The sequence below is a fragment of the Neomonachus schauinslandi genome, chromosome 13 (assembly GCF_002201575.2).
Source record: "Neomonachus schauinslandi chromosome 13, ASM220157v2, whole genome shotgun sequence".
Classification (NCBI taxonomy): Eukaryota; Metazoa; Chordata; class Mammalia; order Carnivora; family Phocidae; genus Neomonachus; species Neomonachus schauinslandi.
In genome coordinates, this window is record NC_058415.1 from 89,389,716 (window position 1) to 89,416,519 (window position 26,804).

General features: G+C 58.2%; 1 protein-coding gene across 2 annotated transcripts in view; it reads left to right on the forward strand.

Annotated features, from left to right (window-relative positions):
- NTNG2 (netrin G2) overlaps positions 1-26,804 on the forward strand; it is a 68,134-nt gene that overhangs the window by 33,860 nt on the left and 7,470 nt on the right. Inside the window, exons 3-6 of one of the 2 annotated variants that reach the window (XM_044920633.1) lie at positions 15,912-16,084; positions 19,102-19,128; positions 24,944-25,045; positions 26,595-26,762. In XM_044920633.1, coding sequence (XP_044776568.1) covers positions 15,912-16,084; positions 19,102-19,128; positions 24,944-25,045; positions 26,595-26,762 — 470 coding nt within the window. The remainder of the gene's footprint in view (positions 1-15,911; positions 16,085-19,101; positions 19,129-24,943; positions 25,046-26,594; positions 26,763-26,804) is intronic. The other variant, XM_044920634.1, reaches the window with a different exon arrangement.

Consider the following 26,804-nt stretch of genomic DNA (forward strand, 5'->3'; position numbering starts at 1 on the left):
TCACGTGGGCTTTAGGAGCCAGGACTCCCCGAAGTCCTTGCTGGGTGTCATGTGCCATGTGGGTGGTCAGCCTGCAAGTGGGGCGCCAGGTTCTATGCCATTCTCAAAGGGGGTCCGTGGTCCCGAGTGTTTGGAGAGTGAGCTTTGTGTGCTACTTTTTTTGGTAAGATTTTATTTATTTATTTGTCAGAGATCGAGAGAGCACAAGCGGGGGGAGGGGCAGAGGCAGAGGGAGAAGCAGGCTTCCCGCTGAGCAGGGAGCCCGATGTGGGACTTGATCCCGGGACTTCGGGATCACGACCTGAGCTGAAGGCAGACGCTCAGCCACCCAGGCGCCCCTACTTTTTTTTTTTTTTAATGAACACATACGAACTCTGCTCACTGGAGTCAGAGGTTTCATTAGGGGCACTTCACGCCCCCATAGCTGGGTCTGCTGAGCTTCCTGAACCATTGCTTCCCACCGAAGAGCAGAATTAAGACAGCACTGTCCGTCTGCTGAGAGCTGGTGGGGGGGCAGGTGTTCCTGGGGAACTGCATGGGGGTCCCCTGTCCGGTGCAGCTCCCCTGGGTGCCTCCGCTCTGCTCCCCGACCAGGTGTGCCCCCCCCCATCAGTGAGAAGGGGCAGGAAGGGCTCCTGGTTTGGACCAGTCACAGAAGATGTGGGGAGACATGCAGGAGGGTTGAGGATGGAACGACCAACAACAGTGTCTTCCCAACAGCGCCGAGAGAACTGAGCCCCCCTTCCTCTTGTTGAAGGAGAAGGGTTTCCTGAGAGTTTTCTCACTATGGTATTCATTCATTCCACAGATACTTTTAATGCACACTTTTATTCATGTCGTAAAGCCACCAGAACCAAGTACCACAAACCAGGTGGGCTTAAAAAAGCCGAAAGGTATCGCCTTACAGCTCTGGAGGCGCGAAGTCTGAAATCAAGGGGTGGGCAGGGCCACGCGTTCTCTGAAACGTGTCGAGGAGAATCCAGTCCATGCCTCCCTCCCGGCTTCGGGGGAGGCCATCGACCTGTGGCCCCATGGGCTGTCGCTGCATCCCTCCGGTCCTAGCTCTGCTCCTCCCTGCTGCCTGTCCTGACCTGGCGTGCCCACTGAGGCTCTTCTTGGAAGGACGGCAGTCACGTTGGATTAGGGTCGCCATACTCCATATTACCTCATCTTATCTTATGTCTTCATCACATCTGCAAAGACCCTACTTCCATATAATTTCATGCAGCAGGAGTTAGAACCTCACGAAGGGTGAGTGGGAGCAGGTCGGGGAGGCACATTGTCGGCAGGAGTATAGCAGGTGCAAAGGCCCTGCATTCTCACGCATGGTGCCTTCTAAGAACTTCATGTGACATGGCTAGAGTTTGTGAGTGCCCTAAGACAAGAGCAGAGGGGACATGGCTGGATCCTGCCGGCCCTGCAGCCGTGGGAGGGAGTTGGTTTTATTTTAAGTTCGGAGAGAGCTCTTGCAGGATGCTGGGAAGTGACATGATCTGATTTCTGATGCTTCGACATTTGAGTTGGGAGGGGACCGAGGAGTGGCAGGGAAACTAGGCAGGTTCTTCCAAGACTGACGGCGGCCGGTACTGGTTCCAGTGGTGGAGGAGGAAGCCGGGGGCCGCCTGGGGATGGGGGGCCTTTGGTAGCAGCTAACCATGTGGGGACGGGGAACAGAAGGCCTCCAGGGGGCTCCCAGGATTCTCGCCTGTGGACAGCTGTGAGGGAAGAAGTTTCCGGAGGAAGTTGATTTTACATTTTTACATTTTATTTTTTTATTTTCTCGTACAGTAAAAATCATGCTTTCTGGGGCACAGTTCTATGAATTTTAACACCTGTACAGATTCATGTGACTGCCACCACCATCAAGACACAGGACATTTTCCATGTTCCCATGAAACTCCCTCTGGCTGCCCCATTATAGCTGCCCCACCCCCAGCAACCACGGATGCACGCTCTGTCCGGACAGTTGTCTTTCCGAAAATGTCCTATAGGTGCAGTCATGTGGCATGTGGGTGGCCTCTTTCTCTCAGCACGGTACCTTTGAGGAACGGGCTTTCTTGTTGCTGGGTGATGTCCCACTATGTGCTGGGTGGCATCCCACTGTGTGCCAGGTGATGTCCTATTGTGTACCGGGTGATGTCCCACTATGTGCCGGGTGGCATCCCACTGTGTGCCGGGTGATGTCCTACTGTGTGCTGGGTGGTGTCCCACTGTGTGCTGGCCACACCTCCGTTCCTATGGCCATTCAGCCCTTCTGGGGTGTTGCTACTGCTTCCGGTTTGGGGCGATCGTGAGTAAAGCCGCCATGAACATTCATGCCAAGGTTTTTGGGTGAACATGGTTTTCATTTCCCTTGAGTAAATGCCCAGGCGTGGGATCGCAGTGTCCTGTGATAAGTGTATGTTTCACTTTATAAGGAACCGCTGATGGGTTTTCTAGAATGGCCGCACGCGGGCAAGAGGGAGCTCCGCTCCGGACTTGTGGCTCTGGGCTGCCCTGGAGGCCTCGGTGTCTGGAGTGCAGGCCAGACGGGGCCCTGGGGCCTCTGGGGCTTAGAGAGATCATGACTCCATGGGAGCGTTCGAAAACCCCAAGAGAGTGGGGAGATGGTGAGAACGTCGGGCCTGGGATGGAGCCCAGAGAGGTTGGATAGTGAAGGCGGGACACAGAGCATGAGCAGCTGGGAGGGGAGAGAGTCCAGAAGGACGGTGCCCAAAGCCAAGCGGAACGAGTGTGTCCGATGCTGCTGGGGTCCAGATGGAGGAGGGCAAGGCAGGTCCGTGGATTTGGCAACGGGGAGGTCAAAGGTGACCTCTTCCAGAGCACATGTGGTGGAGTCGGGGACAGAAGCTGTCTGGGGTGGGTTCCAGGGTGAATGCCACAAAGTAAAAGAAGATGAACGAGGGGTAAAAATGGGGTGTTGTTAAGGCCTTTAAGAAGTGTGGTCCCGAGAGGGAGCAGGGACACTGGGCATGAGCCAGTGGGGAGAAATGGGGAGGAGAGAGTTCTTCCTACAAATGGGGGAGGCGCCACAGCACATTGGCATTCTGCTGGAATCACCCAAAACAGTGTGGGGAGAGCTGACGGGGTGCAGGAAAGGGTTGGAGAGGGCCGCCAGGTGGGAGGAGGGGTGAGGGGATGGAGGGTGACCTTGTACCACATGTGAAGGGGAAAGGCACATGCAGGCTGACAGATGCACTATTTGGGTCAGAAACCCGGCTTCTAACACTTCTGGCAACCAAGGATGGCCAGCCCCCTCCCTCCCCCCCACACACACCCCCTCCCCGGGGCTCCAAGAGGTCTCTCTGTGGTAACAGGGCTCATGGTGTCAAGGGAAGCCTACATTTGCATCTGACTCTTTCCTTTGCAAGGTTCTGGCCCAAGGCAAGTCTCCTTCATTTCCCCACCTGTAAAATCGGATCCCACTGTTGTAAGGATCATCCGAGCACCTGCACGTTAGCTCAAGGCCCCAAGCTCAGCGGGTGAGCAAGAAATGGGCACCCTTGTTATTTGGAAGGAGTCGGTTTTCACTCACCTGAACACAGACCTCATTCGCAGGTGTGTGTCCCTCACTAGGGGGACCCTCTCCAGCCAAGAGGAACCTCTGGGTCTCATCTCCCCTCCGGTACAGTCCCCACCCCCTTCATTAGTCAGCTGGCGGGCAGGAAAGGACATGCCCTGTGGCCCAAGTAACTTGGGAAGACAATGTTATTGCCAGCGGTGTAGCAAGGAGCCCCCACAGCCTGGCGGCACCCCACGCACGAGCCCCAGGCCCCAGCAGGCTTTGCGCCCTGCCCCCCTGCTCTGTGACCTGCAAGACCTGGAGGTGCGGGCAGTGGGCAGGACAGACAGGGCCATGGAGGGGCAATGAGAGTCAGGGGGCAGGCAGATCGATTTGAGCCTATTCTCAGGCCTTGGCCTCCGCAGCAGAGGGAGCGGGGTGGGGGTGTGGGGTCATTCTGAAGGCTCGCTGGCATGTTGCCCCATATCAAGTACAGGTTCGATTCACCGCTGCTCCCTTCCCTGTTACCCCCCTGCCATCACCCCCACACACGTTTGTGTGTACCTGCCCCCCACCCCCACAGGCAGAAATCTGCTTCCACAAACACCTGTCACTTAACATATCACTCGCTGAAACATCGCATGCATGTTGCTCACAGACTCACAGACTGGGGGCCATAGGATGCCCTGAGGCCTCAGCGGGAGCCCAGGGTCCACGAGGGGCCTTGGCTTGGCTGTCCGGGACTTGGGGAATCTGGGGGCTTCTCCCCCATTCGGAGTTGCCCATTCTGAGCTTGGGATCCTGGAGGCCTCTTGCCACTCTGCGGGGCCATGCCCTCCCTCTGGATTCCTACCCAGCCCTCCCACCCGACTCCCGGCCTGAGCAGGTTCCTTACATGGACTCCCGTCACCCTCCTGCCCCCCAGAGAGCGGCACCACCAGCGCCAGGATTTCATCTGGGGAGATGACTGGCTTCTCTCTTTAGTCTTGCCCCTTCCATGCAGAGGCTTTTTTCCCAAACACAAGTCCAGCCATGTCCCTTCCCCTCAGTGGCTTCCCACCGCCCCTAGAATCAAGTCCACACTCTGCAGCTCTGCTCTCCCCTCCTTTGGCAGCGTGGGCTCTGAGGCCTTGCAGACCTGGGGCCTGGACGGTGGGTCCCTTTAACTTGCCTCTGGGCTGTTCCTTCTGCCTGGAGCACAACCCAGCCCTCCCTGCCCTCCTGTCTGGCAGGTTCTTCCTCCCTCGGGCTTGGCTCAGACGGCCCCGTCTCTGGGGCTCCCGAAGGCTGGAGACCTGGGCAGCCACCCCTCTGTGCCCCGCTCTGGCCTTCATGGAGTGTGGCAGTGCCACTTTCTGTCACAGCCACGGTGGCCACGCGTGGACACCTCTGACCCCTTGCCCCCAGCCCCGCCCCAGGCGCTGAGCTGAGTCGGGTCTGGCTTGTTCCCCCAGTGAGGCTGACACCGGGGACCAGGTGGGCATGCTGTGTGTTTATTGAATTCTTTCGCTCATTCATCCATGAGCAAACGAGCTTACCATCAGTAGCTCCTTGCAGAGCAGGAAGGGAGTGGCGTGTTAGCAGCTCGGAGACAGGGAGGCCAAGCCATTTGGGCTTGCTAACACCCACCCTGTTGCTGCTCACCCGCCCACCATCGCACCCAGCAACGCCGATCACCTGGGCCTGCCCTCCCTCCAGGGCACCAGGGCCTCTCACGAGGTGCGGGGGAGACACGGATCTGGCTTCAGTCAACAGCCTGGCCAGGCTTGGGGGGGGGGGCGGTGGCCTTTCCAGGCCCTCCCTGGCCATACCCACTGTGCCCAAGCCACACACTCGGACCCACCAGCGCCCTTCCACCAGCCTCTCCCTGTGGCTGGGAGGCGGCCTCTGGCTTTATAATGGGTAATGAGATTTATCAGTAGTCTGGAGGAGGTGATGTACGTTAAAGCACTTAATATAAAAGGACTTCGCACAGAAGCCCAAATTTGATTTAGCCAATGAACTCAATTGCCGGTCTGACCCCGTTCCAGGAGTGGCCGCCAGCATTTATCCACCTTACCCTGAGAGAGCCAGACCCCTCGCTGCCGGGGTCCCGCCTTCTGTAGTCCCCGGCACCCGGGAGCCCCCTTCCCTCCCTCCCGTACCCAGCCCTGCCTCCTTCCACTAATTCACTGGAAAAGTCCAGCATTTTACTGGGTTCCCCTTCCCACCATCCCTACTGTGTCCTGCTGGTCTCTTGTCAACTCTTGATCCAGCTGGATCCCTAAGCTTTCCTCCTGACCATTGCTTGCTTCTGCAACAGCTGCCCATCCCTCCATACTGCTGAGCCCCGGCCAAGGACAGTCCTCTCCCTTCATCCCCCCACCAAAAAGGCCTGAGGCCCCCAGGCCATGGCATTCCCTGTGGGGAAAGAACACATCACAGGATGACCTTTGGCCAGCAGCACCTTGAGACCCAGCCATTTCCATGGCCACCTGCTGGCTGGGAGGGGAAGCTCCCCCCCCCCCCCCCCCCCCCCCCCCTGCTCCAGGGAGCCCCAGCCCCCTCCCAAGGCCACATCCTCCCTCCTTGGAGTGCAGACCCCAGCCCTGAAGCGTGAGCCCCTCCACGAGGGAAGTTCCCTTGGGACTGTCACCGTCTCCCTCGTCCTGCAAGCCTGTGTCCACCCTCTTGCGCCGCCACATCCAGGCCAGCACAGGCTTGGGGTGAGCTTCCCGCTAAACCCAGCAGCCCATTGAAATGTCTCCCGGAAAACAGAACCGCCTTTACCCAAAGGAACAGGTTCTCTCTGGCAGAGAAATGGGCAGATACCATGGCTGCTTAAAAATAGTCGCTGTCCCCAACAGCTCCAGCTTTCAGGGTGTTGGGAACACGCAAGTCCACTCTCCGTTCCACACACGGACCAGCGGCCAACTGGGGGGACGCCAGGCAGAGAGGATGCATTACCAAGAACCACCAGGGCCCTGGGCTCTCCCTTGAGCCCCCCCGTGTGGCCCATGTCCAAGGGGTCCCTGCGAATGTCCTGAAATCCTGGTGGGTTTGACCTTGGAGGGGAGCCAGCCCTGGGCCCCTCCTCCCTGCGGGCTCCAGCACCCGTCTCCCTCCCTCCCATCGCCCCCCTCCTGCCCAGGAGCGATGACATCACTTTTTCCGGCTGCCAGGCCTTGACCTACATTCCTCCCGCCCTCCTGTCTGGGAGGCGCTCCAAACACCCGCTCCTGTCGCCCCAAGGAGGGAAGGAGCCCTGGTGCCAGGCCCGTGGCCAGATGGCCCTCCCGCCGGCAGCTCCCGGGTGCCACCCGCCCTCCCTGCAGGGCAGGGCACGCTCTGGCCTGGCCGGGGCTGGTGGCCCTGTGGTCCCCGCGGTCGTGCGGCTGCCGAGGCCCCGGCCAGGCCCTGCAGGTGGACAGGAGGGGGTGATGTCGGCGTGCCAGTCGCCTCTTGGCAGGAGCAGAGCACAGTCCCCGAGAACTGGGGTTGTCTGGGATGGCCTTCGCCTGGAGGTGAGGCCTGGCCCCGCCTGCAGACAGTTGCTGTCCCCGGGGGCTCATTAGGGACTCATTGACTTGAGAAGGGGGCTGAGGCCCTCTGTCTGGAGGGCGGGCAGCAGGGCGGGCTTCCAGTGGGCAAGGGGGTACAGCCCATGCCAGGCCTCAAGAGGGGTGAGGGGTTGGGCTGGAAGGCCATGATCAGCCGTGTCCACGCGCAGGGGTGGCAGGTGAGGCTGCCAGAGAAAATGCCCAGGTAAATTTGAATTTCAGATAAACAACAAAATTTTTTAGTGTAAGTATGTCCCACATAGGTCATGGGATATACTTATACTAAAAACCTATTCATTGTTTACCTGAAATTCAAATTTAACCAGGCACCCTAAATTTTTATTTGCCAGATATGTCTCCTCAGGAAAGTGGCTCTGGGATGACAGTGTGTGTGTCCCCCGGTGGGGACCCCCAGGGCCTGGAGGACAGGCAGGCTGATCTGAAAGCTGCTGGTCACAGACAGGCTCTGGTGTAGGATGTTGACAGACGAGGGGGCCTGTCTTGGGCTGGGCACCTGGGGGCTGCCAGGTAAGGGTAAGGCCAGTCTTCATTCCTAGGAACCCCCACTCCCACCTCCGTGACCTCTCGGCCGTTGGCAATCTGTGCAGTGCTCGATCTGTGCTGGATCCCATGCAGTGGCCCCCACCTAAGGGCGCCCCTCCCTCCCAACGGCCCGTCGGAGGGGAGACTAGCGCCCTGAGGCTGGTCACCTGCCCCAGGCGCTGCTCCAGCCATGACACCGCCTGCCTGTTACCTGAGCAGCCACTCTGCCCCCGGTGCTGCCATGAGCTCACTTATTCATTCAACAGACGCCGAGAGCCCACCGTAGGCCAGGCAGGGCGTCAGGCACTTGCGAGCAATGAAACAGCAAAATTGAAAATCTCAGGTGTAATTCAACCCTTGCAAGTTGCAAAGGAAAGGTCTGAGTCCCAGAGCAGTGACTTGCTCAAGGTCACCCAGCAAATTAGGAGCAGGGCCGGGGCGAGAGTCTGGCTGCTGACTCAGCACCTCTCCTCCTGTCCCTCTCCCTCTGTCCCTCCCTCTCCCTCCCTGTCCTCTCTCTCTCCGTCTCTCCCTCTTTTCCCCCTCTCTCTCTCCTCTCCCCCTCTCTCTGTCTCTCATGGACCCGCTCCTGCTGTGTCAATAGGACTTAAAGCCTGGGACTCTGAGATGGGGCTGGGCTGGGAGGGGCAGCAGGTCCGGTGGGCTGGGAGCGTCCGCTAGCCCGTGGCAGGCCCCCTGGGGCTGGCCGGCCTCACACTGTCCCTGTTCATTATCAAATAATGCTTCCTGATGGATGGGCTGGAAAGTGCTGTGTAGCGGGGTCAGGTGGCTCAGGTGATGGTTCTCTGGTGAGATTGATGGTTCTCAAAGGTCAAATTCAAAAAGCAATTCCTGGGGAAAATTGATCCCATGGATGCAGGAGAAACATTCGGGCAGGCGGGGCAACCACCCACCCAGGCCTGCACACAGGCAGAAGCTGGTGCTGGGAGGGAAGGTGGCAAAGGGGCTTCTTTCTTCTGTGGCTGCCCGTTTCCTGGGCCAAGGCCAGGCAAGGTCAGAATTGCGAAGGCTGTGGGCAGCGGCACAGCCTTGTGTCCCCTCCCCTGGCCTTGGTCATCTCTGTGCTGTCAGCAGAAGGCGAGCTCCAAGAGCCGTGAGGTGGGAAAGCGGCTATGAGCACCCGACAGCCCTGAGTTCAAATCCCGCCCATCCACCACCCAGAGACCTGGAGTGAGTTACTGTCACGTGACCTACTAGAATCTAGCATCCTCACCTGCGGCGGTGGGGGAGTGTGCCTTCTGGGTTTCACAGGTTAACAGTGCACGTTGCCCAGCGCCTGTCCACATATGAGTGCTCAATAAATTATTGATATATGCTCGCTTATTTTTTTATTTATTTCATCTCCCAAGGGCCTTCTGGAATAGCGAGGAGAAATCCCAGATGGACAGGAGGTAGCCTGAGGGAGGGCGGGGAGGCACGTGCCTGTGTCTGGGGGACTGTGGGTGGGTTGCTCTCCTCTGGGCCCGTGTCTGTCTGACAGCCAGCCCCGACACTCTCCAGGCCACGGCCCCCTGCCTGCTTGTGGCCCTTCCTAAAGCGGGGCTCACCAGCTGTGTGGCCTTGGGCAACTCACTTCCCTTCTCTGTGCCTCATTTCCTTACCTGTAAAACGGAGATGATAGTAATATACGCTTCGTAAGGCTCTTGTGAAGAGTTGGCGCGTTCATTCCTGGAAGGCTCTCAAGATCCCTGTCTCCAGGAGCTCAGAAGTCTAAGGAATGAGGAAACCAACAGGACGCTAACGTTTGTGAAGCGCTTCTAAGCATTGAGCAAGTCCTTCATAGACCACATCCCAGTTACGTCTTACAGCAACCCTGGGGGGCAGGTGCCACTGACATCCTATTTTACAGATTGGAAACTGAGCCGTGGGAAATTCCGCAGCCTTCCTGAGGTCACACAGTAGGAGGCCAAACATCCCAGGCTGGTGTAACCACAGGCCAGGGCTACCATCTTGCCATCACCAGGAAAGGCAGGAGGAAGGGGCACAGACCCTGGATGGTGGCTGCGTGTGCGGGGGCTTTGGCTTCGGCCACCCTATGTGTGCGGATAGTCATGTGGCAGGTGCATTACTTTGTCCATTCATTTATTCCCTCACTCACGGGTGCCCAACGCCACCGATTCTCATGACAGCCTTGGGGTGAGCAGGGGACGAAACTGGGACTCTGGAGCTCCACGGTACCCCCGCCCCCACTGGCCACCAGGGAGTTCAGGCATCGAGTGTGAGCTCCGGCATTGGGGCTGCCTTGGTTCAAGTCCCAGCTTCTGCCCCTTCCCGGCTGGGGGGCGTCGGGCAGTTCACTTCCCCGTCCTGGGCCTCAGTTGCCCCATCTGCTCAATGGCTATAACAACGGTATGTCGTTCATAGGATTGCTGGGAAAGTCCCGTGTGCTATTTCGTGGAGCTCTCAGAATGGTGCCACGTGTCAGTCATACTCAGCCAGCAGCCTTCTTTAAGGTGCAGCGCGATAGGTTGATACAAAGAGTAAAATAAACCTCGGAAGGTTTCTAGGAGAGAGATTATAATAAAACCCTGTCACTTAGGTAACCCCTTCACGACTTTCCCATATCCCAATTATCATTCATTCATTTAACGGCTTACTGAGATACAATTTACATACCACACAACACACCCATTTAAAGTGTACAGTTCAATGGCTTTAATCTACTCACAGATGCATGCACCCATCCCCACAGTCAGGCTTTCGAACATTTTCATCACCTTCAAAGGAATCCCTGCTCTCCTCTCCCCAGCCCCCGGCAACCACTAATCTACTTTCTGTCTCTGTGGATTTGCCTAATCTGGACATTTCCTATAAATGGAATCAAACAGCATTTGCCCTTTTGTGTCTGGCTTTTTTTTTTTTTTGCTTAGCATCATGCTTTCCAGTTTCATCCATGCTGTAGCAGGTGTTACGACTCCATTCCCTTTTATGGCCCAGTAATATTCCATTGTATGTATTCTGCTTTTCTGTTGATGAACGCTTGGGTTGTTTTTACTTTTCGGCTACTGTGAAGGTGGCTGCTATGAACATCCATGCACACATGTTCTGTGTGGGCATGCTCTCGTTTCTCCTGGGTGTATACCTACTACGGGTGGGATCGCTGGGTCACGTGTTGTTGCTGGATTAACTCCGTGTTGAGTCTTGCAAGGAACCGCCAGACTGCCTCCCAAAGCAACTGCACCATTTTACCTTCCCACCAGCAGCGTATAAGGGTTTCAGTTTCCCCACATCCTTACCAACGCTTGTTATTATCTGTGTTTTTGATAACCATCCTAAGATGCACCTGGAGGGGGTAACTCGCAGTAATTTTGATTTGTATTTGGCTGACGGTTAATGATGCTGAGCATCTTGTCACGGTCTTGTTGGCCATGTGTGTGTCTTTCTTGGGGAAAGGTCTATGCAGATCCTTTCACCATTTTAAAAACTGGGTTATGTTTTTTATTACTGAGGTGCAGAGTTCATTATGTAGTCTAGATCTAAGTTGCAACATTTTCTCCCATTCTGTGAATTGTCTTTTCACTTTCTTGACTGTGGCCTTTGACACACACAGGTTTTTAATTTTGATAAAATCCAGTGTATACATTTTTTTTCTTCTGTTGTCTGTGCTTTAGGCGTCTTGGATAAGAAACCACTGCTTTACCCAGAGTCACAGAGATTTGCCTGTATGTTTCCGTTTTTCTAGTTTTAGCTTTTACATATAGGTCTTCGATCCATTTTGAGTTAATTTCTGTTTATGGTGTGACTTCATTCTCGTGCATGTGGATATCCCATATTATTAATTTACTTGCTTAATAGTTGCTTTAAGTGAATATACTTCCTTGCTTCACATAGGCGATAATATTTTTAAGATCCCAGGTCTGATGAGATTGTCACTTAAAAAAAAATACTGTGTGTTCAAAATAAATACTAATCCCGAAATTGTTTTATAGCTCACGCATGCATCGCCTACAGTCACATCGTGCGCTCCACCGTGGGAGACGGTGCTGATGCTGACGCTTATTGGGGAAGAGGGACGGTGTAACAGGGGCTGATGGAGCAGAGATTGTGAAAAGTTCCCCTGCAGAAGTGACATTTGGCCTCAAACCTGACGCTTCCCCCAGGGGTTCGCTTTAGGAGGGGGGGGGCGGGGCCTGGCAGCATGCTCCAGTGGAGGGAACAGCATATGCCGAGGTCCAGAGGAAAGCAAGCTCAGAACACATGCTGGACAGAGATGGGGAGGGAGAGACAGAGAGACCTGGAGAGATTAGAGAGAGAGAGAGCAGGAGAGCACAAGGAGAGAGCCAGAGAGGCCAAGCCCACACATCTGTGTGCACAGAGGTGGCGTCACCCAGACCTTCCTGCAAAATCAGCAAGTCTAAGAAACACCTCCGTTGACTGCGTTCCGTTTCTGTGCCAGCCCTGGTGAGGCTTTCCCCTACCATGTGGGCTTCTCCTGGCAGCTGTGCCCAACAGGGAACTTCTCTCTTTGGTGGAGGAGACACCGGGCTCATTCCAGAGCTCAGCCAGGGAGGGTGGAGAAGCCAAGACACCCTCTGGGAGAGGAGGCCTGTGGGAGGGCCTGGCCAGCAGGGGACTGGGGCAGAGCGGGTCGGGATTTGGGTCTGGAGTAACTAGCTGCACAGCCTTGGCTTCTCCCCAGCCTGGACCCCATGGGCCTGTCCATCTCTGACACCCTGGACTCCCCGCTACCATCATTACAATCTGATTCTCAGATTCAGCTGGTCTTTACGCATTTTTAACAAGCCAAGGTCAGTGTTATCACCCAAAGTTGAGATGGCAATCTTTTCATGTAGCTGATACCTAAAAATATCCCGTCCTCGGGCCAGAAGCATGGAGTACATTCCTGGTTCCACACAGCTGGGGTGTTCCTCTCCAGCTAGCTCAGTGGGATGTTAAATAGGAATTCAGAAGGGAAAAAAAATCTGAGGTCAAATTCATTTTGCAAACAAACTCTGTTAGACAAAGTCAGACAGATTTCTTTCGTGCAGGACTTGTCAGAGCCTGTGATCCGCTAATGGGCACTGTGTGTGGGGTGGTCAGGGAGGAGGGAGTGAGGGCATTAGGGAAGCATCATATGTGCTGACCAGTAGGGTTAAGCACAAGCCCTCTCTTTGCCAAGGACTAGCTCTAGGGTCTAGTTTCCCCGGGAAGAAGCGTCACCAGCGCCAGCAGGTGCCTGCCCATCCCCCTGTGCCTTTCCAAGAGCTGAGCACACGGCAGGCCCACTGTGCCTATGTGGCTGTGGATTGGAACTCCGGAGAAAGAGTGAACAGGCTTCTTCATGTGCTGTGGAGCCCAGGTCTGCACTGCAGTAGATTCTCCACAGGGTCGGGGCCCAGGCTGTAAGGAGAGGGGGTGGTGGCGGCTGGAGAGTAAGAAAGAGTACAGACTTCAGCATCTGTTGACACCAAGGACAGGGCCTTTGTCTGCATCAGAATTCCCTTCCGGAGAATTCGGGAGACATCCCTGGACCCGAGAATGAGTCACGAACGCGGGTGGTGTGTGACTTGGAGCAGGGTTTCCCACTCAGCCCCCCTGAGACCTGGAGGACCTCCCCTCCGAGAGGAAAGGCATGTGTGAGCTCGGCAGCCATCCACCCTCCCCGCCCTGGCCTGACCACCCAGTTTAAAATAACATTTGTCATCCGCTTATACACGTAATACCTGCTCACGATAGAGAATGTAGGAAATGTGCAATGTGACAAAGAAGAAAATAAGAACCATGTATCAGCCCATCCCTTCCCGACCTAGGACAATCACGCTAATACCCAGATACATTTTCTCTTGGTGATTTGGGTGTGGATACATGTATTTTAAATGTCACCAGAAGACACATGTATTAGTCTGCCCGGGGCTGCCATAACTGAACACCACAGGCTAGCCTCCGTGCCTCCACCCGAGCCCAGGCCTCTGTTCTCTGCTGCCAGCCGACGCCCAGCTTTCTCCCTGACCTCCCCTCCCTGGCTCTGGCGCCCCAGACAGGGCATTCTGCACGGAGCTGCCCCAGGGATATAAACGATGCCCCAGGGCAGACAGCCTCCAATCTCCCAGTGGCTTCTGTGTCCTGGGCTGGCCTCCTCTCACCCTCTGGGCTCCTCTCAGACCCCAGGGGCGGGGCTAGGGTCTTTCCTCCAGGTCTTGCCTCTTTCCAGAAGGTTCTCTCCTCCTTGTCTGGCAAACTCTTGATCCTCCTTCAGGCCTTAGTTTAAAACTGTTCTTCCTGGAAGCCTATCCTGCTCCCCCAAGACTAAGTTAAGACCCCCCCATGATTCCCTCTCCTATATGATGCTTGGGCACCTATAACAATTGCCATTAATTAAAGATTTGCACGATGACTGTTGTCAAATTAATAGACGTCATGTTTTGGAGCAGTTTTAGGCTTAGAGAGGCTGGAGCCCATGGTGGAGAGAGTCGCCAATACTCCTGTCTCCGGGTACACGTCTCCCCCTGTCATTACTCTGCACCAGCGTGGTAAATTCGTTACAGGTGATGAGCAATGGTGTGTTACTGTGAACCAGAGCCCATGGGTTACATCACGGATCCCTCTCAGTGCTGTCAGCTCTGTGGGTTTGGACCAATGCACAGTGTCCTGCCTCCACCATGACCGTGTCACACGGAATGGCTTCACTGCCCTAACATGTCCCCGTGCTCCACGGACTCAACCCAATCACTGGTTTCAGTCATTGCCCTACTAGATAGACTGTATACTCTGCCAGAGCAGGGTCCCCACCGGCTGTGTTGACCATTCCACGATCTGCTCCCCAGCCCAGAGCCTGGCACATAACAGGTACCCTCTCTCTACAGTTCTTGCATATTTTAACAAAAACAGGATTCTACTAAACGCGTTATTCTGCAAGTTGCTTTTTATAAATATTGACTGCATACCTTGGAAATCTTCCCGTATCAGAACCTAGAGCACTCTTACTTTCTTTTTCTTATGGAGGATTTCCAACATGCATGCAAACAGAGGACTGCCATTTACCTGTCCCCCGACTTGGGCAGCTATCAACTCGTGGTCTTTCTGGTTTCATCCCCATCTCCCGCCACCTTCTTCCTTTCCGTGTTATTTTGAAGCAAATCCCAGACCCCAGTTCATTTCATCTGTAAATACTTCAGTGTGTATCTTGAAAGTAGAAGGACTTTAAAAAATGTAACCCCACCACCATCCCCACATCTAGTCAACATTAATTTAAGATCGTCAAATACAGTCAGTCTTCGGATTTCCAATTGTTTCATGAATACTGGTTTGAGTTTAGAAGTTGTTTGACTCAAGATCCAGATGAGGTCCTCGCCCTGCAATTAGTTGATGCCTTTGAGGCTTCTCTTGATCTGGGTGCCCCCCCCATCGGTTTTGCCCCCTGCCCTTCAGCTGGTAGAGAGCTGGCTCGTCACCCCTGGGGCCCCCTCCGTCTGGACGGGGCTGACTGCGTCCTGCTGCTGTTGTTCTGTGTGTCTCTGGCCCCTGTATTCCCTGGGATTTCGTAGACGGATGTGGAGGCTCGATCAGATTCAAGTCCGGTGTGTTTTGGTGAGACCACGCCGGGGTGCCGTGTGTCCTTCCACTGGTCAGCCATCTCTGCGCGATGGCCGGCAGCTGCCGCTCAGAGCCTCGGGCCACTGGCGAAGGGAGGGCTGCTACATGGCGACCTTCTAATCCTTCCCTCTTCGGTTATTAGCTGGGATGCTTCTATAGAAAGAAACATTCCCTCATCCACAGCTGGTTACTCAGAGGTACAGTTTACACAGGACAGAGAGGACATGCTTGATTCTCTCCCTTTATTTACCGGATTTCAGAATAATGAGTTGCCTATAAATATTTGAATGAATGAATGAATAATACATGTGTGGATGAACCGACGGGGTTTGGGAGTCGGGGTTCTCTCCGTCTGCCCTCAAGGGTGTGGGTGTGGGCCGAGGCTGAGAGCTGAGGGGTGGCCCTGGGCCGGGGCCGGGTCTACACAGGGAGGGCTGGTGAGCAGCCCTTGCTGCCTGTCAGCCGTCTCGGTCAAGAGCAAAGGTGATTAGGACACAGCGTCTGGTCAAGGTCACCTTGTCACCCTGTCCTGGGATGTCGGAGAACGCTGCAGGTGCCACCAGATAGGGGAGGAGACGGGCGGCAGGGGCTCCAGGGGCAGCTTTATCCTGGGAATGGGTGGAAATGGTGCTTTCTGAAGAGCAGGCTGATCAGGGAGGTTTCGTCCCAAAGGAGAGTCCCAGCAGGTTGGACGGGAGGCCTCCAGTGTCACCGTCCCGCGCCCACCTGCCCACGAGTTCACTGACCTCTCTGGCCTTCTGTGCCCCCCCCAGGTGCAAGTGCAACCTGCACGCTAACTTGTGCTCCGTGAGGGAGGGCAGTCTGCAGTGTGAGTGTGAGCACAACACCACGGGCCCCGACTGCGGCAAGTGCAAGAGGAACTTCCGCACCCGGTCCTGGCGCGCCGGCTCCTACCTGCCGCTGCCCCACGGCTCTCCCAACGCGTGTACGTACCCGCCCCCCCGGCCCCGGCCAGCGAGGCTGCGGCCTCCCCTGCTCTCCACCCCAGGGGCTGTGGGCCACATGCACACACGAGCACGCACACGCACAGACACGCGTGCCAACGTGTGCACAAATACAAGTGTGCACACTCGCAGCCCCTGTTACTCGGCACACCTGCCTCCTGCAACACCTAAGCCACCCCCCCCCCCCCGCCGGGCGCCGAGGGAAACCCGAGATGAGCTGCTCAGCACCTTTCCTGCTGTCCTTCCGCTGCTGGACCCCGCAGGCTGGAGAGAAGGCACCACGGGGTGTCAGGAGGGGGGTGGCGGAGACCCCTGACTCCAGCAGCACCATCCCTCATAACCAGCGCTTACGGGGCATTTAAAACCTGCCACACGGGCGCCGCGTGCTGCGCGGTCACCGCCCCCCTTGACCCTCAGGGTCGCCCCTGGAAGGGGGTCTCTTTTATCCCACTTTACAGAAGGGTCCTTCGAGACCCTGGTCTGAGATCCCCTCCGGACTCCCGGCCTCCTTTCCCTGCATCGTCCCCTCTTCCCGCCCACAGCCTTCCCGTGCCAGGGGAGTGCTCCTCGGGGTGCGCCCACACATGCCTGCCTCGTGAACACCCTTTGGGGGGGCCCACTCATCAGGGGCCTCCAGCATAATCCACGGATGTTTTCATGAAATCACAAATCCCAGAGAAACCCCGAGCTGCCGTGGGGAGGCGCCGGGGCTGGCCCCTAGGGAAGACCCGCCCTGGCCAGCCCCCTAGCGACACCACTGAGGTCCGACACTTGTCCCACTCTGACAAAGGCTGCACCAGGCACTCATACATCGCTTCTCCCTTAGCCCTCACAGCTGCCCCACGGGTGGAATTGGGATTCCCCCGCTCTCCAGACGAGCAAACTGAGGCCCAGCAGCCCTGGTCCAGCAGCAGGCAACGGGCCAACCCTGGGCCTGGTTCCAAAGCCAGAGGTGGCGGCGGCCCCCTGCGCTGGGACCACCCGCCCGCCTGGGCACCCTCGCGGGAGCCCCTCCACTAACGCCCTCTCTCCACTGATGTGAAAGGTTTATGGGACTTTAGGCTGATCAAAGCTGAAAGCCTCACAGCGAGGCCATGACAGGCCTGTCGTGTCTGTGCTGGGCGGCAGCCCTTTGAAGGGGTGACTTGCCAGGCGCTCTCGGCACTCCGGGCCTTCAAAGGCACCCAGAGTTCTGGGCGCTGACAGCCACCCCACCCGGCCCCCTCCCCGCCAGGTGCCCCACCCATGTCTTTGTTGGAGCCATCCTTGGAGCCCTTTCTTTAGTGGCTGTCACCTCCCTCTCTGACTGGCAGTCTGCCTCCCTTCATCTGTCCTGCGGGCCTCCTCCTCCCCGCTCTCTGCCCCACGTCCTGGGAGGATCTGCCCAAGTCTCCTGACACTGGCAGACTCACAGACCAGCTCTGAACTGCAGGCCCCACACCGTGGTGCCCACCCCCGGTGCCCACCCTCTGTCCAGCCGGCCGTGGCCAGACACCCGCATGCGAGCACAGACCAGGCTTTGCCTCTGGACCCTCTCCCCTCCGTCCTGCAGGGGCAGGCGAAGCCCCTTCATCTGGGGAGCTCCTGGAGCTGGTCCCTGCTTCTCCAGAGTCTCCCACCCCGGGAAGGAGGGGAGTCTCCGGAATCCCCCGGAGCAGAGATGAAGCTGGAGGTGCTGTGTGTCCTCAGCCTAACACGAACCCCCTTCTCTAGGACAACAGGAGAAAACAGCCCCCAAGACGCAGACAGAAACAAGTCCCAGGTTAATTTTGCCCCCGCCATGTCCCCATCCTAGAAATGGCACCAATACCCAGGGGGCCAAGCTGCAAGTGTGGGGGTCTCCCTTGACGCTAGCCCCTCCTTGCCGCTCCTCTCCACTGCCCCCACTCGGTCTCCGCATCCCCTCCCTCACTGCTGCAAGAGCGGCCCTCCCGTCCCGGGCCCTGCTAGTCCGTCCTCCCGTCCTCCCCGCTGCAGGCAAAGGGCTCTCTCCTCACTAGGGTGCCCCCGCCTGGGGCCCTCAGAATCAAATCCTAACCCAGTCCAACCCCCGCCCCCCACACAAGGCCCTGTGAGATCATCCATCGTCCCGGGCCTCCCTGGCGTCCCCTGGGCTCACTCGGGGGCGGTCTGTGTGCCACGTAGCCTGCTGTCCACACCTCCCCCCCTCGGGCACCGAGGGGCGTCCTCACCCTCTGTTCTTCTTCAGGGGGAGGCTGGCACCAGCCCCTTCCTTCCGGGCCTGAGGATTCTTCCCCTGCTTTCCTGAGACTCCCTGGTCAACCCCTGACCTTAGGCCTCCTTCAGCCCCCGGGGCACCGACACACACAGAAAGGCCTCCACTCACAGCTGTGTGGCCCTGGGCAGGTCATTTTACCCCGAGCCCTGTTTCCCCGAACTGTAGAATCAGGACCCTGAGAGCCCCTGTGGGGTTTGGCAAGGACTAACCGGGCCACACGGGGGCCACGCTTAGCACGTGCCTGGCACACAGTGAGCGCTCCACATGCGGGAGCGGCTACGCTTCTGTTTCAGTGAGTCACTCGGCCAAATCCATATCTCCGCAGATGGGAGCACACACTGTGGTTTCTCTCCGGTGGCCAGTTCCATCAGCGCCTCCAGGAAACCCGTCTGCCCCTGTCGCGGTGCCCCTCCTGTCCTCCGGCACCCCAGTGCCCCCCAAAGAAGGGCCCCCCACCTCCTTGTCCTGCATGGGAGGGCCTGAGAGTCTAACCTCAAGGACGAGGGTGCATATGAAGCCCCCAGTGGGGTGTTTGACACTTACCAGCGGGTCCCCTGGGGTCAGTCATGGCTCTGAGACTCAGTTTCTCCATCTGCAAAATGGGCTAAGGCGGCCCCTCCCTCTCAGGGCAGCCCTGAGAATGAAACTGGATAAACGGGGTGAGCCCGCAGGCACTTGGCTCCAGGTGTCCCTCCCCCAGCCCTGTCACCGCCCCCTCTCCACGGGGAGGCCCTGTGACCCCCCCTTCTCTCCCCCCAGGTGCTGCTGCAGGCTCTGCTGTTGGCAGTAAGTACGCTCGGGTCCACCCCCCGGGGGAGGCCACCGGGGCCCCCAGTGCACGGCTCCAACGCACCCCATTCACTTCGTCACCTCTCCCCGCTCCCTCCCGTCCCCTGGGCTGTGGCCCTCAGCCCACACCTCCCACATTTCTCCCCTCCAGCTTTCTGGTCAGTGCTGCTTTGGAAAGGGCCCCCGCAAGCCCTGGGTGAACTCCCCATGCCTCCCTCCCCTCCGGGGCAAGAATGGGGGTCCCTTTTTCCTGGCCAGGGGCAGAAGTCCCCCGACTGTGCGGTTTGCCTGGCTCGGGGCAGTCTGCACCTGTGTGCCCCTGAGGCTGGGGCAGGTACCCGGGATCCTGCTGCCCGCAGGTCAGCTCAGAGGGAGCAGACCCAGACTGCGGGAGGGAGGCTGGGCGTGGGCCCCCCGCAGGCTGACAAGTCCTCAGCGTTCACAGCGCCAGGCCCCAGCTAAGCAGGGTGCTTCCGGTACCCGCCCCCACCCCGCACCCTCCCCCCAGGTGGGGTCTGCCAGCAGCTTTTAGAGTGAGCAGGAGAGGACTTGCCAGGGTCAGAGGGCTAGCCGGCGGTCACCTCACGTTTCAGAAATGCTCGAGGGGGGCCACAGCCCCCCTGGGGCTGGGACACCCGGGGGCAGAGACAGTGCCAGAGGAAGGTGGACCCGGGAGGGGATGCCGGCCCCCTCAGTGAGGCCAGAAGTGGCTTCCCTGCGCCGCCCCCACACCTGCCAACTCCCCACCCTCTTGCCTTTCTCGTCTCTTGCCAGGAGTCGGCAGGCCCCGGAAAGACCCCGTCCCCAAAGCCCCTGTGGCCACTGTGGCCATGAGAGGGGACCCCAGCACTCCCGCCCCCTCCACTTCCACTGGGCGGGCCCCCAAGGCCCCCAGCACCCCACAGCCCACAGGTGGGTGCCCAGGGACAGCCCAGCTGCCCTGCTCTTCCCCACTTCCCACCACGTCCCCGCCTCTGTGTGTGATGTGCCCTGCTGCTGGAGCTTGGCTCTTAGAGAACATTAGACCCTAGAGCCGAGAGTGTGGGGCTGAGGGGCCTCGAGGACATTTGGGCCCACCTGTGACTGGGCCCGAGCCAGGGGATCTGGGGCTCACTTCACGCCCCTCGATGCTTCCTCCCCCTGCCTCCCAAAACACTGCTCAGGAGGGTCTGGAGACCAGCATGGCCGAGAGGACGGGGCGACTAAGAAAGGGGAAGTTCCCAGAGGCACTGAGGCCACGGGAAGTTCACCCAAAGCCTGTCTCCCAGGGGAGCTCCTGCCTCAGTGACCCGTGGAGCTGGCCTGCCACCCCCCCAACACACCCCTGCCCCCACATTGCTCTGCTTCCAGGTCCTCCTCAGCAGCTGATCCCTGCAAGTAGACAGCACAGCGTTAGCCAGGAAGGTGAGCTCCCTCTGATCAGCAAGGCAGAAGGGCACCTCTGGGCCCGGGCTGTTTAGAAGAGGGACTGCTGAGCTTTTCTGGGCTGGGTGTGTGGGGCAGGGCCAGGCCAGGGCCAGCATCCTATCCTGCCCCACATCAGACAGAGCAGCCACTCTTAGGGGTCTGCAGCGACAGACAGGCTTGGAAACACCTGCTCTCTGGTTCTAATTCCCCTCCAAAGGTGGATGGGTGTGTAGTCGAGGCCTGGGGTGCTGGGTGGCCCCCTGGGCTCACCTGTCCCTGCCCGCTGCAAATGCTGGGAGTCTGAAAGGACTCATTCTTCCCGGAGGGTGCCAGGAGGATGTGTCCAAGGGAATTCTTCCTGGTCCCAGCTGGGAAGGGGTGCCTCAGCAGTGTGCCCCAGCAGAGAGGAGATGGCAGGGGTTCCTCACTCCTTGGGCAGAGCCATGACCTTTCCTCTCTCTGCACACAGACCCGGGGAGGGGCGGACCAGGTCTCCAATGGGCAGAAATCCCTCCTTCAGCTGGGGAAGGGATCCACACTCAGCCTCTCCCCACCTTGGCCTGGAGTGGGGCTCAGCCCTCTCCACGCCTGGGTGCATGCCATGGAAAAGTCCCCCTCGTTCCTGGGCCGTCTTGCTTAACTCCTCCAGGGGACCCGGAGGGTGACCAACCCCAGCTCTTTTTATTTCTGCCCTCCTCCCTCCTCCACCGGAGGCATTTGCAGGAGGCAGGGGCTAGTCAGGGGCCTCAGGGATTTCAGGGGAGCCTCCTGGCCCAGGGATCCTCTTTGGGGTGAAGGATGGGTCCGCACTGGGAATGCCAGGACAGAAGCTGGCCCAGCCGCCCGAGCTTTGGCCTGTGCTTCTTGGTGCTGAGCCTGTGACGGACAGACGAGAGCAAAACCCTCCATAGTGGGTGCCGTGTCTGCGTGCAAACAGCAGCCTGTCTGGGTGGGAGACCAGATGCCCTATCTCTCTCTCTCTCTCACACACACACACACACACATACACAAACACACTCACAGAGGAACCCTGAATGCTTCTGCTTTGGTGCAAGCGGTGTGGGGCAAGCTGGAAGGTAAGGAGAGTCCAAGGCCAGGGCAGTGAGCCGAGGCGAGGTGGGCTCGAATTTTGAGGTCTCCAGGATTCAAGTGGCGAGAAGGGGCGCTCCGACAGCCAGCGACCCGAGCAGCCCACGTCACTCCTCTTAGCAACGGAAGCTTGTGCCCTGGGCCCCGTGTACCTGGACCCCCACTAATAATGACAATTCTCCAGTTGGCAGAGTGTGGACTTCTCCTAGGGAAGTCACAGCTCTGAGGGATGGGGCCATTAGCACCTGGTCCCACAGGTGAGGGTGTTAAGGCTTAGGAAGGAACAGCTGTGTTTCATGGTGTGTAAACTATACTTCAATAAAGCTGTTTAAAAAGAAAGCAGCAGCTGCTCAAGGTAATAGGATTACAAAGGCACCCAGGCAGGATTCGAACTCGGGGCTCACTGACTCCGAGACTAGCTTCCGGGCTCCACCGTCCAGTGCTGCCGCCCCGCAGCCTCAGAGGCCGTGAGCTGGTGCCGTCTTTAAGACCCGGCTTGCGCAGCTCCCCGATTCCAAAGGAACAGACGGGGTCTCCATCTGGCCTTGGCACACGACACAGGCCATTTCGAGAATGTTCTTCCCGCACACCTGAGTGTGCCCCAGAGAGCCCAGCCAGGGGTCTTTCTTGCCCCCAGGTCCCAGCCCCAGAAAGGTCCTGAGTCTCCCCTACATGCCTCCCAACAGGTGCTTCAGCTCTTTGGCCAGAGTCCAGCTGGGCCTGTGAACCTCTGGCCCAGATGTTTCCCCCTCCTGCCAATGTCACGCTGTCTGGAGGGCAGGGGTTGCTGGGCAGGAAAAGCTGCTCAAGACCCTTAATCCTCACCCGCAGAGGGTGGTGGGAGAAAGGCTGCAAAGCAAAAAGGCTTCAGGGCGGGTTTTATTGCGGCTCTAATTAAGCCCTTGCCAATTTGGGTCCTGCAGCCTCTTCTCCTCATTGAGCACCATATTAATGTCAGTTTGATGTCCAAAGGCTCCCAGATCCCAGCTGGAAAGTCTCCTGCACTTTTTAGCTGGTAGATTTTCTTTTTCTCCCCACCAACCGGCATCGTGCGTAATCCCTTTAAGAAGCGGAAAGAATCCGATTTCTCCCCTGTCCCTCTGGGTTTGTCCTTTGAAATTCAGCGCACAGAGCAGTGCTTTGCCTTCATCAGCCCAGCCTGCTTCCCCTGCTCTGTGTCCCGTCAGTCTTGGAAATAGATTCTGTGGCACTGGGGGCTGACTCACATTGGGGTCCCTGGTGAAAGTGGGTCCTAACCGTGGGTTGGGGGGGTAGGCCAGATGGTGGAGGGGCTCCAGTCCCCGCATTGGTATTGGACAGGAAGCCTTCAAGGACCCTTCTGGACACATTGGATGACACATGTCCCCCTTTACAGTCATTAGCCAGGGACTTCAGCACAGAGAGGTCTGGGCCCAGACACAGGACCGGATCCAAGTCTACCCTCAGTAGGAACGGGGACAACACAGGGAGAGTAGAAAAGTCATATAAATCAGATGTCCCACCGAGGAAAGGACAGCCCAAAGCATGCAGATTCTCCGGCTCTCCCCACTCCCCTTATCTGGCTTCAAGTCCACGTGTGCCCTCCACAGGCTAAAGTAAAGTAGATGCTGCCTCTTCAGTAGATTTGGACCCAGTTCTATTTGGCCAGTGTAGACAGAGCCGCTTCTTACTGTGCTGCTGCTGCTAAGGGTGTGTGATGCCTCAGTGTGTCTCCAGGACCCCCCAGCCCCACCTTGTCACATAACTGAGTTTCTTCTCTTCTTTCCCCCAAGAGTGGATCAGGCCATCTACCGCTACCCCCCTTGGGGAGAGCTCCCCCTGGCCCCAGACGCCCTCCAGTGCAGAAGGTATGGGGGGAGGGCCTGCACGGGCATTAGACCCCCCACCCCCCACCCCGGTCAGCTCCTTAGACCGCGGGCCCCTTCCTCTTTAGTGGAGGTAGCAGGTGGGACTGGGGTGGGAGGGGGCCCATGGGAGCTAGGGGGGGCTTGGAGCTCTACCTGCCCCCACCCCAACTCTCACCTTCTTAGAGATGCCCAGCGTGATATCACCAGGCCCAACCTCTATGAATCCTTCACTCCCCCCAAGGGCTTTGGAGCCAAGTGGAGACTCTGCCCTGATAGCAGGAACCCTGTCCTGCCACTGTCAGCCACAGGACACCGGGGGGCAGAGATGGAGCTCAGAGTCAGTCAGGACTTCTGCAGGAGCTGGGTGGCAGTCAGACCGAGACCGTGGGCCTGGCTATGGGCAGAGGAAAGAAGACGGTGCATTCCAGGTGCAGGACCAGCTAGGGCAGACGCTTGGTGGTGGGGTGGCAGTGAGCAGGTCAGGAGGCATCGTACAAGGTACTGATACCCAGCCTGGAGCCTCCGTCTCCCACGGCGGCGGGAGGAGACACGCGTGGGCTCGTCGTAGCCAGAGACGGACATGGGCGGGAAGCACACAGGGCCTTGTCTGACTCTCCAGGAAGGGAGGTTGTTTCCATCCCAGCTCACCCGCTCCCTGGACATTAGTCCTAATGCCTGCTTGGACAACAGCCCCACACCTCGGGCCCCCCGTGAGCGGTGAGTGGGGCTCTCAGCGCCCTCTGCTGGCAGGCACTTCTGGAGCGGGACCCACAATTGCTGAGGGTCTCGAGTTGGGCATCCTCCCTGATGATGGAGCCCCTGGAACCATCTCTCCCCTGCCCTGGACCGACTAGGGCACCACAGGCTCCCAGAGGGACGCCGAGCCCACTCTGCTGCCCGGACAGTGTCATGCTCACTCACAAAGGTGGGGCCAGGCCGCGGTGCGTTCTGACGTGGAAGGCAGGCGCGGTCTGCTTGTGGCTTGCAACACCTGCAAGCAGGGAATCTGTGAATAGTAAAGGACTCGCTTTGGCTGGAGCGGGGGGTGGGGGGGGCGCTTCAGAAGGAGAGAAGCCAAAGCCTTGGACGCCAGGTCCACGCTCTGGATTTGATGCTCACGGGAGTTTGGAGAGGAGAGGGGAGAGCAAAGCGATATCTGCAATCATTTAAAAAAAAAAAATCAGTTTCAGCAAAGCACCTTGCACGCTGTCAGGGGATGCTGGGGTTAGGGAAGTAATTTGGGAGAATTAATCCAGCCGAGTGTGTAAGTGGTCTCCGAAGGGGCACCAAAGGCAGGGCTTTTTCTGCATGCTCCTGGATGTGCTGTGTCCCCTCACAACTGAGCAGGTGACAAGGCCGCATGCCCAGGGCACGGTGGAAGCCTTTGTTGGGTCTTCCCTGGGCCCGGACAGCCCGCCCTGGGCAGCTGGACCATGGCGACAAAGGAGTTTATTTCTCATCTCTCCAAGCTGTGGGCACCTCCACCACCGCCCCTGCCCCTGCCCCGGCCTCCAAACCTTTCCAGCTCAAGCCCAAATCGGCTCAAGTGGTGCCCATTGAAGAGTTCCAAGGTAAGAGGAAGGTCCCGGGCCGGACCAGCCCTCCTCCAGCACCTCTACCCTCACCTCCACTGGAAAGCAATGATGCAGGACGGAGGACCCACGCCCGGCTCAGAAAACCCTCCCGGAGTAGCTGGGTCAAGGTGAAACTGAGCCTCTCTTCCCTCAGTTCTCCCTCCCCAAGGGAGCTGGGAGCAGGTATGAGTCAGAAGCACAGTGGGCAGGCCCGGGGCAGGCAGAGCAGCGACCAGAAATAGCCTGTCCTGGCCCCCCTGGGAGGTGTGGCTCAGGGGGGCTCGTCTCGGTTGAAGCAAGAGCTGGGACACAGGGGTCACTGCCACTACTCCTTGAGACACTTGGATGCCTCACCTTCTCATTGTTCCTGGAGGGACAGGTGAAGGGGGCAGGTCCAGGAGGCCCAAGGTGTGGCATGCCCGCTGTCTCCTCCTGGGCACAGCTCCGAGGCTCGTTTCTCCAAGGTCTCCCATGCCCTTGACCACCAAGGCCTCGTCAATTCCTCCCTCTCCCATCACAAAGGGAGGTTGGGTCCTCTAGAGATACACAGATGGCGTTTCGGGAGGGTGGCCAGCGTCCTTCCTGTTCAAGGGCAGCCACATTGGCTTTCCTGTTCAAGGAGATGTTGAGGCCATTAGGAGGGACACCAAGGGATGGCCGCCTTCGTGGGGGCAGGGAGTGAAGCCCCAATGCCTTCAGGATGCCTTCCCTGGCAGTCACGGGACTCGCCCAGTCCCTGGAGCTGGGGCGGGGCGGGGGGTGGTGGCTGGAGGGGACAGCAGGAAGGCACAGAGATCCCTGTCCTCGGTGTGGAGCCAGAGCCATGTGCGGGCAGTAAGAGTCGGAAGCCAGGCCAAGACGATCAGGAGGCAAAACGAGATGCCCGGGGCACAAACCCTAAGATGGCATTCATTCTCAGGGTTGTGCAAGAGGAGGCCCTCTGGTGCTAATCAAATTTGCAGAACAGCTCAGGCTAATAATAAAAGGTCCGGCAGGTGGGCGTTTTCCTTCCAAGCATCTTCCAAAGCAGCATGTGGAGGAAGCTCCTGGCCCATTCCATCTGCCCAGCACCCGTGCATGCATCTGTCCTTCACTGAGTCACTGGGGGTACAGTGGTGAGCGCTGTGACCCCAGGCACTGTCCTTCCTGAGCTCACACTGGCCGCCTGACCCATCCTCCCTGCATGAATCATCTCCCATCACCCCGGCATCGCGCAGGCATCCTTCCGAGAGCACGTCACCCTGGCACCCCGCCAGGCAGGGGCTGTCCACTGGCCCTCCCAGGGTTCCTGTCCCCAGGGCCAGGTGGGAACTTGGGGGCTGGGCCTACACTGGTCCCCGCTCCGGCTCAAAGGTGGCACGCCTGCCTCCTCCCAGATGGTACAGAAGTGTTGGAGGCCCGTGGCACCTTCCCTGCATGTCCTGGGACTGGTCTGTCCTCGCCCCGTGCCTCAGTTTCCCCCAATACACGGTGCAGGGGGTGGCAGGAAGGCACAGTCTGCCTTGGCTCACTGACCCGTGGTGTTTCTCACGCTCGGCCGGCCCAGACTGTGAGTGCTATGGCCACTCCAACCGCTGCAGCTACATCGACTTCCTAAACGTGGTGACCTGCGTCAGCTGCAAGCACAACACGCGAGGCCAGCACTGCCAGCACTGCCGTCTGGGTTACTACCGCAATGGCTCCGCCGAGCTGGACGACGAGAACGTGTGCATAGGTGAGGCGCCGGGGCTGGGCGAGCGTGAGAAACACCACGGGT